A 14016-nucleotide genomic window follows, 5' to 3' on the forward strand; every position below is an offset into this window, starting at 1 on the left:
TGAGAATTTAACAGTCAGATAATGTTCATGGTCCTGGGAAGCTCAGTTCTAGGCAGAGAATCTGCTGAGAAAATCCTTTTCAGTGGCAGCCCAGTGGCATTTCTGAAGAATCTTTATATCCCATAGGATTTGCCTTCCCTTCATGTATTTTGATATTTTTAAATTTGGCAACTGAGCCTTCTGCAGAAACAGCTGTCGCTTTTACTCTTGTTAAATCATAGGCAGGCAGCTCCTGTGTAGCGGGTGGTCTCCTTCCAACCCCCAGCTTTCATTAACAGAAGAAAGATTTTTTTTCAGTATCATTTAATACTTCAGCATTTCCAGAGTATTCAGAATGGCTTCAGGGCTCCTTCTCCTAGTCCAGACCAGAGCAGCAGGCTCAGCCCTCAGTCCAGCGCTGTCCATCATTGCTACAAAGATGGCGTGAGTGAAGTGCCAGGAGTCCACATTAAAGTCTGATTGCTTTGTATTTAAATGAACATCATACAGCCTCAAAGTTTCCTTTAAAGTGTTTTTCAGTGTAAGTTATCTCAGGCCACGTTTCTCCCTGGCACCAGGCTTTGTACATGTGCTGCCGTGTAGCCCTCTCCACTGCTTCCCCAACTTTCAAACATGCTTCCGGGCCCCTCTGCAAGGAGAACTCACCTGTGCATGAATCCGCTGCCCACAACATACTGCAGTTTGTCCCCCTCGTGTCCTCAGAGAGCAAAGCCTGGCATTAGCTTCCTGCAGGGCAGCGACAAAGGCAGGAATCATTGCAGCCCTCCCAAGTAACCCAGGCCACAGCAGGAGCTGGAGCCCTAAGGCAGCAGTGGCCATCCTGGGGTTTGATGAACCACCCCACTTACTGCCTTTGTAGTGTTTTTAAAATAAAAGTTTGATGGCCATCCCTGAGGGAGTTTGAAGTTTGGCGGAAGTCTGTTGGGTCAAGAAGTGTGGCAAGGTGAGCTGCATACCATCGTGACTTTCTGTAGAATCTCAGTTCTTCACTTCTCTGCTTCTCATGCTCCAATAACTCTTATCAGCCCTCAAATACTCTGGGCACTTTCAGGACTATGTGCTGTTTGTAAAGCACTTGGAGATGTTTGCATTATTTTCAGCCAAACAGTATAATCCTAATGCTTCTTGGTACTAAATTGTGTCGGAAGGTCTCTGTCTATGAACTAGTAGGAAGGTAAGAATTGCCCAGGCTGAGGCAAGCTTGGAATGTGTGAAAGTGCCATTCTAGAATAAGAAGTTGCATGTCAGAGCTAGCCAAGGCTCTCCTGAAGTTTTGCCATCACTTTCTATTAAGGATCAAACACATTGCAGAGTGGAGAGTTCTTTCCCTTTGCACTGGGAGGGGACCAGTTAGATACCCCAAAGGCAAGTTATCTAACAGAGTCAGGCCAGAATCTGGAGCTCCGGGGTGCAGGTCATTAGCAGCAGGGACACTCTTCCTGCTCAGCTCAGGTCCCAAACTCAAAAAACACCTATGATGTCTTGCGTGTCCTTGGTAGAGACAGATGCAAATACAACACTCCCTGGCAAAGCAGCCCCACAAGTTGTTTGTGGAAGATCTTGTTTCTGTTCTCTTCTCTTATGTCCCAGCATGTTGAAAGATTTGGACAACCACTGAACTTCAAGGAACTTCCCTGCTATTGTTATCAATGAAGAAGCTTCAGCTCTTCAGCAACATGAGTGCAGTGAATCTTACCCCCCGCAGTGAGGAGACCAACGAGAGAGGCACACTGAGCCCCAGCCTCCGTTTTCAGGGCAATAGCCAGGGAGCAGCTTGCTGCTAGGAGGCTAAAAGCCACGCAGGACTCAGAGGAGAAAGCCCGGTGGTTCTCTACGGCTTCTTTTCTCCCGATTTGTCCACATGCCATTTCCTTGCAAGCAGCAGTTCCAAAGGCACTTAGAAAAACAAAGGAAAGGCACAATGTGTGCCTGCAGTGCAGCATCCTGTTCCCAGTCGCAGCAGGTCCTAACTACATCAATGGATGTAAAATAAACAGCCATTCCCATATGTGCTCACTGTTCCTGTCACAACTTCTGGGAGCAGTTACACTCCAGATAGATAATGAACTACTGCACTCCTTCCCTTCTGGCTTTGCCTTATCTGAGCAATACTCCAGCCCAACCAGTCAGAAACCCTCCTAGCAAATACCAGTGCTGGCTACCGGCAGGCTGCACGAGGAAACTCCACCCCACCACATTTCCACTGCAAGGAAAAGATTTTTATAGCTACATTTGAAGGAAGCATTTGTCAAGACAAGTTTCTCTAGCAGAAACTCCTTGCTGTCAGCAGCATTTGATAAGGCTGCGTTAATACCTGTGTGTTCTTTGGTGTGGCTGTGCCTGGGTACAAACTCAAGTTTTTGTTCTGCTTGTATTATTTTGTCTTTGGGGATACAGGGAGGGGGTGGGATTTCTGTGCTGATACAATGCAAGCCCAGGAAGGCACATTGTGGAAGAGCTAAAGGGTTGAATTTTGTGCTAATTGAACTGGTCAGTCCCAAAAGTTTGCTTCATACTGACCTGTCATTCCAGCTTCAGTGTCCCCTTCCTGTTGTCCAGCATGTGCCTTTGTACCGGGAAAGGCAGGTGGGGAGCCAGAAATGAATTATTTGGTTCCTGGCATATGCTCCAGGAACCTTGTGCAGGTCTGGCCCTTGGCTGCTCTTTCCTCCTGCAGACTCTCACTCTTCTTTCCCATCAACTTTTCCTTCTCCCTGTCCTGCTCCCCCAAAAGAAGGAGACTTTCTGCACTCTCACGCACCACACTGCTGCCAGTAGCTTTTGCCAGTTGCTGCTTTCTCTTGTCATACTGGGGATGCTTTGCACTTGCCCTAAGGAGTCATTTTCATCCTCCATTCTGTTATTCTTGGCTTTTAATGTCATCTTTTCTTCTCTCTTTCCTTTGCAGGGACATCCTGAAAAGTGGAGGCACAGCTGTGGATGCTGCTATTGCTGCCTTGATCTGCACCTCGGTGACGAATCCTCAGAGCTCAGGCCTGGGTGGCGGGGTCGTATTTACCATCTATAACGCCAGCACAGGTATGGGCCAGCCCTGGCCTCTCCCTGGCACCCCATCTCCCTTCAGACACCCAGCAGCCATGGAGAAGCCAGCATCTTTCGTACTCTCTCTGTGCATTTTCTAATATAAAAACCGCTTGCTCTGATCAAAGAACATGCTTTTGCTCTTAGCCCAAAGAGTCCGTTACAGGAACTATCCTGACAACTTTTGTAGAACCAAACTGAAGAGTGCAGTTATTCCCAGCAAGATCATGTGGCGGGGAAGGAGCTTCAGATTTAAAATGAACTGATTTTTGCCTCTCGTTCCTCCTCCAAAGCAGCCTCAAATTATATTTCAAAAGGTCGTGCGTCTGAGTGGTGCAGCAAGGTGTGAGTGGTGCTGGCCGAGTGCTGCTGTGCCGCCCGCGCTGCCGTGGGGGCAGACGGCAGCAGTGAGGTGCTTGTGGTGGCCGTGAGCGTGGCGGCCCGCGGGGGCTGTCGCTGGCTCGGCTGAGCCCTTGGGCTGGTGCTTCAGGGGCTCCATCCCGCACCCCACGCTCGCCGCTTGGGCAGTGCCTGCCGGCTTACGGCAGTGTCTCACGCCGTCCTTGCTGGAACCGATCAGACTTCTCAAGGTGGTGATAAGACTTCCTGCCCCAGGGCATGTGTCTTCCCTTCAGAAATCTAAATAGCAATTTTCAGGGCCTGCCGGGAAGCCCCCCCATGTTTGGCTTAACTTCTAGTGTTGTTGTGTTCCTGCTTTTACATTTTTAATGTTTTTTTTAACTGCCTTGGATATCAAAACTCCCCAGAGTCTATAGATACAGATAGTAAAATCAACAATGAAAACAATAACAATGTCATAATTAAAAAAAACTTCCAATTAGTCCCACAGAGTCACAAGTCTGGATCTACTTGGCTGTGTCTTATGAAATAGTTGTTTTGGCAAAGCACCTTTATTTTTTTCCCTCCCCCCCGCCCCTTTTGGCAATGCCATGCGACTTTGCTTCCTGTCTGTCAGCAGACCTTCTCTTCTTTGGCTACCTGAATTATCCGGTTGTGCAGAGCCACACACAGCTGTGCCAAGCTCAGATGCTTGGTACAGTAGCACCGTGTGGGAGCACCGCTCCCACAGTGCATCCAGCTCTGTGGCCTATGACAGAAAAAAAAATAGATAGAAGGCAGAGAAGGAGGAGGGATAATTAGAGTAGACGTGAAATAAGAGGTCCTCTCCCCCCACCCAGCTTCCAGATATATAGAGGGTTATTCAGTATCGTCATCCTACTTAGAAACATGATGGATTTGCCTCACCATCACTTGGAAAATGGCCCTCTAGAACTACTGATGCATAATAGTAACAGCCATCAGTGCACAAGCATAAGCAGGCTTTGTGTCTTCATCTGGAAGTTTTGTTCCTTTATTTTCCTAAATTCACCAGCCAGCATTAAACCCAAAAGACGTGTGTGTTCAGTGAGGCGAGGCTTTGCTTAGAGCACCAAGGGGGTGTAAGGATCATGTTATGTCCCTGACATGTCCCACCAGTAGAGGAGGTGTGGGAAACTGCAAATCAGGTGTGAAGCAGCACATCCCAGTCCATGCCCCTGGCCCATGAGCCGTGGTGGGGCCTTAACTGGGTGTGCACACGGCATGCGACCAGAGGGTCTGTGTCAGGCCTTGCCACTGCGTGGTCACGTGGCCGCTGAAATGGGGAGGGAAGGAGCCATCCCTCCATCACAACAGCTCATGCTGGATTCCCTCCTTGTGCGGGACGTGGATCTTTATCACTTTCAAGTGGCTGTACTGGGAGCATGACCGCTGGGCTCTTCTGGTTGGCTAGCTAATACTAGTGATTTAATGGCACTGGCATGAAACTGCCTTGGCCTACGGTCATAACTCCTGGCGAGCTGGGCCACAACCATGAATACCCATGTTGTGGGGGCCTGGGCCCTAGCCTTGTCCCCGTACTGCCTTGCTTCTGGGACAGCACTGTTGAGTTTGCTCTAAATAAGAATGTGGGAGCAAATGACAGCATATGTGGGGAAGGCAATGGGCAAACTGGGGCCTTGGAGTGAAGCAGAGCATGGCATGATGACACAGCAGAGATCTCATTTTGAGACACAAACACTTGGGCTGGAATAGTCTTAAAAAAAAAAATACAAATGCAGGGGATAAACTCTGCAGCAACAGAGCTGCCGGCTCCTGCCTAGCAGCCTGCCGCAGGAGTGCCTGACAGGTCTGGCAAAAGGCTTGAGGGCACTGCAGCACAGTGCAGCAGGTCTCCGGGCTGCCGGCCCATGTGTGGTGCTTGCAGCCAGCTGGCGGTGAGGGTCACCTGCCTTCAGCAAGACACTGTTATGCATTTTCCCCTTCTCATTTCTAGGAACAGTCGAGGTGATCAATGCCCGCGAGACAGTCCCACGAGAGTTTCTGCGCAATTTGTTGACTGGCTGCACTGGTGTCCCTATTGGTAAGGACAGAGAGTGGACTGTGTGCCCTCATGCCAAGTGGTGCACAAAGCTTGGGGTGGGGAGAGTGCTGTGGGCAACTGGGCACCCTGCTTCTGGTCCGCAGTCCTGTTTAATTGCTCATGCTCTTTCTGCATTGACTTTTACAGAAGTAAGAAAAAACAGGCCTATATAAAATTTATTTTTGGCATTAAAACTGGCATCCTGACCAGCCAAGAGGGTGGGGAGCAGAGCATGAGGAGAAACTCACACATAATTACTCTTCAGAGGAAGACTGCATTTCAACACCAGATTTCACAGAGTCCTCATTTCCCAGTTGTTCTTACAGAGAAAAATATGGTCAGTAACTGCTCAGATTCCCTGGAAATGAAAGAAGTAAATCTGGTGTGCTTGTCCTTAAGCTGGGAAAGGGGCCTGGAAGAATCAGTAATTGAATTACTGTGCTCCAGCTCAGCTCAGCTACCTCTTTGCCTCCTCAATACCATCTGCAGAGGCCCAGATCCATTTGCTATTACCGGTTTGGCAGTGGGCACTCTTGCTTTAGCAGCACATCTTGCATCTCTTCACATTCCTTGCTGCATTCATTCTCCTTCCCTAACGCATTTTCTTTTCGGGAGCGTCTTAGTGCCTAGAGGAGATTTTTTTGTGTTCTTGGAAGAGGAGCCTGAAGAGGAATCAAGAATGAGTCCTCAAGGTTGAAAGGGACTGCTGGAGAGCTCTACTCCAACTCCTGCTCAAACCAGGATGTCTTCAAAGTCAGATCAGGTTGCTCAAGGCCTTGTCCTGACATATTTTATACTTCAAAGATGGAGCATTTCACAGCCTCACTTGGCCCCTGTTCTAGTATTTGACCACCTTCATCATAAATGCTTTTTCCCCTTATATCTGCTTGGACTCTCCCTTGCTGCGACTTGTGCCCTTGATTTCTTATTCTTTCGCCATGCACCTCTGAGAAGAGTCTGGCTCCATTTTCTCTATACGCCTCCCATTAGGTAGTGGAAGAAATAAATACACAAAAAAAGGAAATACAAAACCAAGCCTGCTTTTAGTAGCCTTAGTTCTTCCTCTATAAATGTACACTTTCACTGGAGTGCTTTCAGAAAGCATGAAACCCATGGGCCAGTGTTCCTGGGTATGACATTGTCATTCTGCTCTTCAGGGCCCCACTGGATTGCTGTACCAGGAGAAATTCGTGGCTATGAAGCAGCCCACAAGCGATATGGCCGCTTACCATGGAAATCACTGTTTGAACCAACCATCAAGCTCCTTTCAGAGCCACTTATCATTTCCCCAGTTATGGACGGAATTATGAGTCACCCAAACTTCTCCAGACCAGGACGAAGCCTCTGGTAAGAGCCATGGATTTAATTGACCTGTGGGGACCACTGTTGCCCAGCTCATACCTTTCCTCTGATGCTCCCATGGAGTGTGCGCTGCTGCTGCTGCTGCTGCTGCTGAGTAAATATTTGTTGTGGAGAGGGAGGAAAAGCCTATTCCGGGGGAGGGGGGGAATGTAACAGAAATGTTTTTTGAAAAATCTTTTTCTGTCAGCAACTATTTTTTTTCTTAGTTTAGAGTGGCTTGGCACAGTAAAACAGTCTACTAAGCACATCTGCTCATGAGGAATAACAGCCAGGAGACGGGCCAAATATGGGCTGCCTCCATCTGTTGAAAGAGCTCAGCAGTGTGGAAATCGTCCCCTGACAATAGGCCCCTACAGCAGATGCTCGTTTGGAGAAGTCCCATTGACTTGAGCCAGGTCAAAGCTTGAGGTCCATGGGGAGGGAACTTTGTCTAGTGAACGAGCGCTTTCTGCTGTGGGCAGTGATTGGCTGAGAAGAGCTTTTTCTCCTTGTAGACAGGAATGTAGTGCAGGCTCTGGAAGTACAAGACATGCATAAGCCGAATCAGCTTTGGGTAGGAAAGAGAGACTGGAATTGGGGAGAGAATAATCGCATGCTGCAAACTGATCGATGTTCTTTAACAGCCCGTTGATATGTGAAGGTCAAAGGTTTCTGAAGCATGGAGAGACCTTCAGGTGGCCAGCATTGCAGCGAACGCTGAGAGCTGTGGCAGAAAACGGAGCTTCAGCATTTTATGAGGGGCCGATAGGAAAGGCCCTGGTGGAGGACATGAGGAAGGCTGGTAGGTAACAGCTATAGTTCATACTAGCAGACAGGCTTCTTCCCGACAGTTACAAAGTGTGTGTCGTCTTCGCTGGATTGCTAGGAAACCAAGGCTCAGGACCTATTCTGACACAGCTCAGCACGTGGGCCACAGCTAAGAGGTTCAAAAGTATTTTGTGGCGCTTCAGTTTTGTGTATCCCACAGTGCTCTTAAGAAACCTGATTTATAAGAAACTTGATATGTAAGACAGGCCTTTATCTCCGTGTGAAATTCCCCTCCCACAGTCATAGCTTTACAGCATCTACAGATGGGCCCAAAATCTGGAGAGACCCGACATCAAAATACGTATTTTTTTTCAGAAAGTAACCATCAAGCTAAAGAAAAAGAAATCTCTGAAAATATTGGGCTAAATGTTTTTCTGCTCAAATTCACTGGGGTCTTTGGAAGTATCTGGATTTGGCTCAGACTCAGCAAAATTAGGCAGAACAGCCTTTTCCAGGTAAGAAAGGCTGCAGCCTTGCCTGTACTGAGTATGTTTCCCGAGGAAGACCCAACACGTGCTTGTTCTGTGCCACTAGAAATCTGAGACTCACGGATTAGTGCATTTTATGTGCCTTATAGTGGGATGCTACTGTTTTCCTGTGTCTTATGGCCACCCTTAGCACAGGCATGCTATCACTAGCTTCAGTACATCCCCACTCCAAGAACTTTTTTGTACTTTGCTTAGGTGATCTTCCTAGAGCAAGAAATCCCAGATACTTTTGGCCGTTAGCTAGCAGTGAGTGGGCACCAAGGACAAGCCAACATGTGCTAGTTGCTTGCCACTTGGAACGGTATCTGGCATGGGAAGGAGCGACCTTTCCCCAATGGTTATAACTCAGGCCTTGAGAGCCAGCCCACTGCTCTGGCATTAGCTCATAGCCCTCATGCACTCATCTCTGCAGTGCCCTTAGATTTCATGCTGGCCTGGGATTTGGTAGTAGATGGGGGTACATGAAGACTTTTTGCTATGCTTGGTGGAAGAAATGTGGAGTATAAAGGGATGACCATTTACAAGCCTTACCAAGGTTCTGATGTGGCCAGCCTTGATGAGTGCCTGCTAGAAATTTATATTAATGTGCTAATGCTAGCTGCCCCTCCAATTTTCTCTTGAAGGGTCCAGTATCTCACTGGAGGACCTTAAGGCATACAAAGCAGAGGTGTCCTCAGCTCTGAACATTACCCTGAACAATTACACCACAGTGTTTTCTCCTGGACCGCCCATGGGAGGTGCTGCGCTCCTGTTCATCCTCAAGATACTTGAAGGTAAATTCGTAAGAGGAAAAGAGGCAACAAGAAGTTTGCACAGAACTTTGCATCTAGGGCAGTGGATAGAAATGCAATGCCAGAATGGGCCCCAGAGCAGCAGTGTGACCATGTGCTGCAGCATGATGCCTTAGATCGCTTTAGAGATGAACTAGCTCATTCTTGCAATGGGTCAATATTACCATAGCTACTGCAAAGGCCAAAGGATACCTGATTTTTCCTGAGGCTTCAAAAGTCACACTGGAAATTAGTACTTGGTTGTCCCTGTTCCCATATCCTGCTTGAGTGTTGGGGGGGGGGGGGGGGGCAGGTAAGAACTGGGATAGGAAAAGGAGGGTCCTTTCAATATTTTTTACAATTCTTGAAGTAATATCACCTTGAGTCCTTAAACCAAACAAATTCCTCTTGCTCTGTAGAGTATAAGCTCCACAAAGAGTCACTGGCAACACCGGAGGAGAAGGTGGAAAACTACCATCTTATTGCAGAGGCCCTGAAGTTTGGCAATATGCAAAAACCCCATATGAGTGACCCAGCATTCTCTGATGCCCAGGTGAGCTTGCATGGTGTGTTAGGGCAGCTGCAGACACCTGCAGCACTGACAGCTTCTTCTACACTGCCACTTGACAAAGGAGAAGCAGGGAAGTCCATTTGCTGCTGTTTCGGGTTTTTTTTTAAACCTTTAAGTCACAAACTCATTTTAGTCTCTGTGTGCTAAGCCCTTAAGCAGGCTACCTACCCACCCCCACCCTGACTAGTCTGCCTGTCAGCACAATGCAACAGCATCAAGAAATGCTCTGAAACCCACCTGCTTTGCAGCCAGACAAGGAAAGAAAATACTTAGAACTGCTAGTTAAGAGCATCACTGCTCAGTTGGTCAAGGGGGCAGGCAGGATAAGGCCTGTTTGCATTGTCCATAATTTCTGCACAACTCTAGTCTGGCTCTGTTCTTGCCTCATGCAGGGCATGCACATGCTAGTACCAGCTCTGAGGTGCCTCTGTTCTGGGCTTGTTTCATTTTCTGTGATGAGGTTGGCCTGGGGGTTCAGACCGAAGCTGAATGCTGGCAGTGCAGGTCTCTAAGCTCTGACACTTTGAGCTGACCTTGTGCCCACAGAAAGCCATGTCTCTGCTTTGGTGATGCGGGCTTACTGTGCTTGCAGGTGACTGCTGGGATCCTGCTGTCTGATAAAGTTGCTAAGTTTGTCAGAAGCCAAATAGATGACAGCGGTGACCATCCACTCAACCATTACCAGGTGCTGGAGTCCACCTCTAGCCACAGATACAAAACTAAGGGCACCACCCACATCTCTGTGCTCGCTGCAGATGGCAGTGCCGTGTCCGCCACCAGCACCATCAACTACCCGTGAGTAGCCAAGGGCATTTTGCTCACACAGGCCATGTATCAGGCTCACAGGGTACATGCAGGAGCTGTGCACCAGAAGTGGAAAAAAAAAACCTGTCGGGCTTCACTGCTTTATGCAGTGGGAATGTCTCGTATTCATGAATGCCTTTTTCATGAAAGAGCACAGGTCTTGGCGCATCAGCTGAAGGGAACATGACAATTCTCCATAAAAGTGTAACAACTTGTTGAGCTCTGCTAAGAGTTTCTGTAGGCTGGGCAGAAGAGTTTCTGTGGGCTGGGCAAATCCCCACATCTATCAGTAACAGGAAGCTTATATCTAGCTCCAGCACAGCAGCACAAAAAAACCTTTCGGACACTGTAGCTGGTGCAGTTCCAGGCTGGGATGAGGTGGCAGGAGGCAGGGGCAGCCCTGCGGGGTGCTGTGTTCTGCTATATCATCCACAACAGGAAAGCGCTGGTCACTGAAAAGCTACTTTTCCCCCCCCTGCAGGTTCGGCTCCTTTGTATATTCTAACCAAACTGGGATCATTTTAAATAATGAACTTGCTGATTTCTGCATAGCAAACAGAAGTATTAAGCCAGGTGAGCACTCTCATCCCCAAAATAAAAAACAAGGCCAGGAGATGCAGGTCATGTACAACTGGGCAAGGAGTATCTACAAACCTGAGACACCCTTTCCTTTTCTAGGTCTGTATGAGAGAGATTTTGTTGCAAACTAATAGAGGATTAAGCCCCAGGGCAAGTGTGTCTGAGTCTACTCACACGTGCACTTACATAAAAGAATACTGGCTCTTTTATGTAAAGAAAAGAACTGAAAGAACACTTTGTTTTGATTTCTGACTAGGGAAATCGGAGATTTAAAAAAATGCTGAAGCTGATTGTGGATGTGTGGGGAAGGGAGGGAATAAGTGAAAAAACTACTCTAAAGGCAAGCTTGCCTATTTTCTAGGCTCATCCATGAAAAAAGCATATGGTTGTATGCACAGTCAGTGCTATAGGTTTACAATGAGTTCTGCAACACCGCATCGTTGATACAGAGACACTGTGAAATAAGCCTTCCCTGATGCAAGGTCCTTTGTGTCTGCCAAGAGAGAGGACATCAGTATCATGATGGCAGGATTGCTGATAGTTCCTCAGCTGAGCTGAACAAGCTGCAGCAAGTCCTGAATACTTGCAGGGTGCCCTGTCCTGCACCAAGAGATGCTTCCTATTTAGCTGGTGCTGTAAAGGGCCAGCTTCTTGCGAGTTGGGGTTTGTAAGAGCTGTGTCTCAGCACAGGGAATCAAGTTCTCCAGAAGGCTTAGGCTTCTCAAACAATAAGTAGCAGCTTCATTTTCTATGGGAAATACAAGAAGGGTAAAACAGATAAACCTGTGTGTCCCTCCAATCCCCTAAACAGCCACATAGGAGGAATAATGCTCTCTGCCTCTTCTCTAGGAGAGAGGCCTCCCTCGTCCATGGTGCCTTCCATTCTCGTATCCAAAACAGGAGATATGCTGGTGATCGGAGGAGCCGGTGGGTCCTGGATTATCAGTGCTACTGCTATGGTGAGTGACCCAGTGCTACTGCTATGGTGAGTGACCATGTACCGCACAGTAAAACATTCTGCTGAGCAAGGGAAGCACACGTCTTATAAACCTGAACAAAAGGAATCACTTTGCTGCTGTTACCACTGCTATGTTGGAGGCAGCAGTGAGGAGGGCCTGCTGCAGACTCAGTCTATCCTCCCCTTCTTACCTCTAGCATTACAGCAGCAGAGCTTCAGCTCTGCTGTTGAATTGCACTCCTGCCAGGAGGGAACAGGGAACGGAGGAGGTGGGAGAACCTGCAACAGTCAGCAGCTCTTTCAGCTCTGCTGGACTTCCAGCGATGGTCAGGCCTACCTGCTCTTTCTACTCAGTTCCACCAAGATCATCTCCTTGGTGCTCTGTTTTGTTTGCAATTTGGAAGTCACTGAAGACAGCAGGTTGGAGGTCAGAGCAAATGTTTGCTGGCCCTCTCGATTCTTTTTCAAAAGGGAAAAAGCTGGAATGATCAAATAGCAAGTAAAGGAAGTTATTAGGAGACAGACAGTGCCCAAAACTTTGGTCCCCCCAAAACAGACTGATAAGTTACCTGACTGGAAAAATAAAACAACTGGAAAACCAACACCATACGTAAACACAGAGTAACAAATGTTATAGAAAAAGAGCATTTAGAGGCATGAATTCTAACAAACACCTTGTCAAGCAATCAAGAAATAAAAGTAAATAAGGCCACAAGAGGAAAAAGACGACTTTCTTTTTCATCTTTCTTCACTGAAGAGAAGCTTGGGAAGGATTCCATGCTAGGACCTTATTTTTGAATGACCAAGAAAAGGTGATAGGATAAATCAATAGTAATTAACAGTAGCAGAATTGGAACCAATGATAGTCACACAAATTTTTGACGTGTAGTCTCACTTCAACCTGCTGTAGTACCAGAAGACAGGAGATGGAAAGTGTGACCCAAGTTCTAAAAAAGAATTCTAGAGAAAAGTTTGAGGAGTTACAGACCAATGTATAATATCTGTATGGGACAAATTGGTAGAAACTATACTGAAGAATAGGGTTAGTAGGCAAGTAACTATGATATATTGAGAAAGTCAACACAGCTTTCGTAAAGTAAAGCCATGCCTTATAAATCACTGTATGTTTTTGGTAAAGAGTTATACATGTACACAAGAGGGATCTACCTGAATTTCCAAAAGGTTTCAAACAGAGTACCTCAAAGGCTCTTAGAGGAACTGTGCTGCCAAGGGATAAGAGGGAAAGATCTCATATATAAATGTTTAAATGATAGTAAATGCAGAAAAGGAATAAATGGCCAGTTCTCTCAGCAGGAAGCTCACCAGTGGTATCCCATAGAGATCTGGGCTGATAAAATTAGCTTTTGTGAGGTGACAGTGAATGCTGGAGGAACTGCAGCTGGAATTGCCTCAAGTACAGCTTGGTGCTTTGCCCATAGGAAAGGGCAAAAAATAGTCACAGGTATTTAACAGCCTTTTCCCAACTGTGGTTAAAATAGACTAGGACTGTTCAGCCTAGAAAAGATGACTGAGGAGGATACGATAGAAATCTATAAAGCAAGGGACTTGGTGAAGTGAAAAAAAGGATTGTTCACTGTCACTTTTACCAGAAGGGGAAACAAAATGAAATTATCAGGCTCAAAAAATCTACAAACACAACATACAGTTATGCTGCAGAACTCCTTGTTGCAAGAAATTGTTATTTCTAGAATCTGAAGAAAGAAAGAAGATCCATCAATACAGAGAGGAAAAAAAAAACCATTAGTAGCTGTTGAATTCAAGGACACTGCTTTGGCTCAGGGAGGGCATTCTGGAAAAGATCATTACATGCTCCCCCTGTTCTTGCACTATGTCCTGGGCATCTGCTGTTGGCCACCACAAAGACAGGATGCTGGGCTAGGGGGACTTCTCCTCTGACCAGTGCAGCAACTCTTACATTGCAGGTTTGCACCATCCTACAGGCAGGATTTACAGTAGAGCTGGTCTGGGTTCACACCAGTGTGGAAGATGGCAGCCTGTGACCCAGGTTCTTACTCACTACCTCCAGTCAGTGCGGGATTGCTTTCATTGCAGGCTATTATAAACAAGCTATGGCTTGGCTATGACCTGGAACATGCCATTGCGGCTCCCATCATGCATACTGAAGGTGACAAAATCCTGTTTGAGACAAACTTCAGTGAGGTGAGCAGTCTCACTTGGATCTCCTGGTCTTC

General features: G+C 47.2%; 1 protein-coding gene across 4 annotated transcripts in view; it reads left to right on the forward strand.

Annotated features, from left to right (window-relative positions):
* The window catches only part of GGT5 (gamma-glutamyltransferase 5), a 49589-nt gene that overhangs the window by 32077 nt on the left and 3496 nt on the right, over positions 1-14016 (forward strand). For 3 of the 4 annotated variants that reach the window (XM_064522212.1, XM_064522211.1, XM_026119206.2), the window contains 10 exons: positions 2909-3039; positions 5378-5464; positions 6622-6811; positions 7450-7607; positions 8745-8894; positions 9311-9444; positions 10055-10257; positions 10748-10839; positions 11695-11804; positions 13877-13984. In XM_064522212.1, the coding sequence (XP_064378282.1) occupies positions 2909-3039; positions 5378-5464; positions 6622-6811; positions 7450-7607; positions 8745-8894; positions 9311-9444; positions 10055-10257; positions 10748-10839; positions 11695-11804; positions 13877-13984 (1363 nt within the window). The remainder of the gene's footprint in view (positions 1-2908; positions 3040-5377; positions 5465-6621; positions 6812-7449; positions 7608-8744; positions 8895-9310; positions 9445-10054; positions 10258-10747; positions 10840-11694; positions 11805-13876; positions 13985-14016) is intronic. The other variant, XM_026119208.2, reaches the window with a different exon arrangement.

This window comes from Dromaius novaehollandiae, chromosome 17, assembly GCF_036370855.1.
Source record: "Dromaius novaehollandiae isolate bDroNov1 chromosome 17, bDroNov1.hap1, whole genome shotgun sequence".
Taxonomy (NCBI): Eukaryota; Metazoa; Chordata; class Aves; order Casuariiformes; family Dromaiidae; genus Dromaius; species Dromaius novaehollandiae.